Source organism: Mandrillus leucophaeus, unplaced genomic scaffold (assembly GCF_000951045.1).
Source record: "Mandrillus leucophaeus isolate KB7577 unplaced genomic scaffold, Mleu.le_1.0 Scaffold1655, whole genome shotgun sequence".
In the NCBI taxonomy this organism is placed as follows: domain Eukaryota; kingdom Metazoa; phylum Chordata; class Mammalia; order Primates; family Cercopithecidae; genus Mandrillus; species Mandrillus leucophaeus.
This window is the reverse complement of record NW_012101649.1, coordinates 49,996-52,239: the sequence shown is the minus strand read 5'-3', so window position 1 is coordinate 52,239 and position 2,244 is coordinate 49,996. Positions and strand designations below refer to the sequence as shown.

Sequence of the window (2,244 nt, the reverse complement as noted above, 5' to 3'; positions counted from 1 at the left end):
ATGAGCTGTCAGATGGAACTTCCCTGTCACCTCAACATGGAATTTATTGTTTCATTTCATTAGCACTCTTTACATAATGGTTCATATTTTTTGGTCTGTTCATTACTTGTATTTTTCAAAGGAATCTCACTTGAATCTTTACTCTTTTGCATTTTGTCTCCAGGACAATGTTGGGTAGTGTTACCTCCAGCATCATAACATGATCTAGTGACCTGACACTTTTGTGGCAAAGAATACCTACCAATTCAGAAGCTCTTTGGTTTTCTTTCCATGAAATAGAATTATTTCTTCTGTTCTGTGTATGAGCATATCCTAGCAATCCTGTACACACCCACATAGATGTCTACAAGCCTATGAATTATTCTCTGTAAATAAAAATTTATCTCAATTTCCCTCAGTGTTCATGATTCTCCTGAAAGTGAGGAAGGTCTTTCTGGATCTGTTTAAACAAAATGTCCAGAGACCACCTGGTAGGTAAGGAGCTCACCTGGCTCTGGATGTTGGCTCTGTGTCTTTCCCTCTGTTGTCCCACAGGTCAGCTCACTTGTTCAGTCCTAACAAGAGAGCCCAGGTTTGTCCTGATGTTGAAATACACCCAACTTCTGATGACTCTCCTGTTACCCACATCCATGGAGATAGATTATTTATTATATAATTCACCAAACTAATGTCAAATGCCCAAGTTGGAATACCGCAAACTCTAAGGTATGTTCATGCAATTCAATGAAGGAGAAAGACTTTCAGACACAGGTGTACCTGAAATGATAAATATGTGGGTGACGACTCTGGGCTTGAGTGTCATTGTCCAGCCATGTTTCAGAAGTGTGACCTGTCAGGGAAGAACCAGAGTTCCTTGTGCTCTCAGTGGGGAGGGCTCACAGATGTCCTCTCTTGTTCCCAGGAAAGGCAATTGCACTAATCTTGATGATGAGACTATGCTCCTGTGCTGGCCTATTATAGTTTTTGACTGAAATTGTCACTGTGATCCCCAATCACATCTATTCACACAGAAGTGTATAAAGGTCAGGCCACATTCTCAGCATCACACATTGACACGGTTGGAGATACGTCCCACTACCTTCTCCTGAGATTGCAGACAAAATCCCAAACTTCAAACGTTCACAAAAGGGAAGGTCTCAGATTTTTTTTTTTTTTAATGATGCACTCTCTGGGACAGATATATTCCCTCTAACCATGATGGATATTCCGAATTACAATAAACATTGCATGGATGTAGGTTTGTATAAATTTACTGTGACTAATATATTTAGCTGCTGCCCTAATATTTTGAATAGAGATTTGACAATTTAGATAACCTGGATGTTTGGTTGGTTTCATATAAATCTTCACGGGTAGAACAGCATTGAACCTGTTCCAAAATCTGTCCTAGATCCATGATCACACTCATCTCCCAGACCAGCTCCTTCAGCACATCTCCCTACCTGGAAGAAGAGGACTCTGGGCTTGGTGAGGGGAGGCCCCAGGAAGAGAACTGAGTTCTCAGAGGACACAGCCAGCATCTTCCTCTCAGGGTGAGCCCCAAAGCCTGGACCTCCCTCAACCCTTTACACCTCTCCATACAAAGGCACCACCCACATGCAAATCTTCACTTAGGCACCCGCAGGAAACCACCACACATTTCCTTAAATTCAGGGTCCAGCTCACATGGGAAATGCTCTCTGAGAGTCACGGACATCCTGTGCAAGAACATGAAGCACCTGTGGTTCTTCCTCCTCCTGGTGGCAGGTCCCAGATGTGAGTGTTTCGGGGATGCAGATATGACGGTATGGGAGGCTGTCTCTGATCCCAGGGCTCACTGTGGGTCTCTCTGTTCACAGGGGTCCTGTCCCAGGTGAAGCTGCAGCAGTGGGGCGAAGGACTGGTGAAGCCTTCGGAGACCCTGTCCCTCACCTGCGCTATCTATGGTGGCTCCATCAGCGGTTACTACTACTGGAGCTGGATCCGCCAGCCCCCAGGGAAGGGGCTGGAGTGGATTGGGAATATTTATGGTGGTGGTGGGAGCACCAACTACAACCCCTCCCTCAAGAATCGAGTCACCATTTCAAAAGACACGTCCAAGAACCAGTTCTCCCTGAAGCTGAGCTCTGTGACCGCCGCGGACACGGCCGTGTATTACTGTGCGAGAGACACAGTGAGGGGAGGTGAGTGTGAGCCCAGACACAAACCTCCCTGCAGGGAGGCGGAGGGGGCGGGCGCAGGTGCCGCTCAGGACCAGCAGGGGGC

The 2,244-nt window shown here is 46.5% G+C and overlaps 1 protein-coding gene across 1 annotated transcript in view; it reads left to right on the top strand.

Moving 5' to 3' along the window:
• Nucleotides 1-1,669: 1,669 nt before the first annotated feature.
• Nucleotides 1,670-2,244, top strand: part of LOC105536925 (putative V-set and immunoglobulin domain-containing-like protein IGHV4OR15-8) — an 18,957-nt gene continuing 18,382 nt past the window's right edge. The window contains exons 1-2 of the mRNA XM_011976414.1: nucleotides 1,670-1,755; nucleotides 1,839-2,162. Of these exons, the coding sequence (XP_011831804.1) occupies nucleotides 1,710-1,755; nucleotides 1,839-2,162 (370 nt within the window). The 5' untranslated portion in view covers nucleotides 1,670-1,709. The remainder of the gene's footprint in view (nucleotides 1,756-1,838; nucleotides 2,163-2,244) is intronic.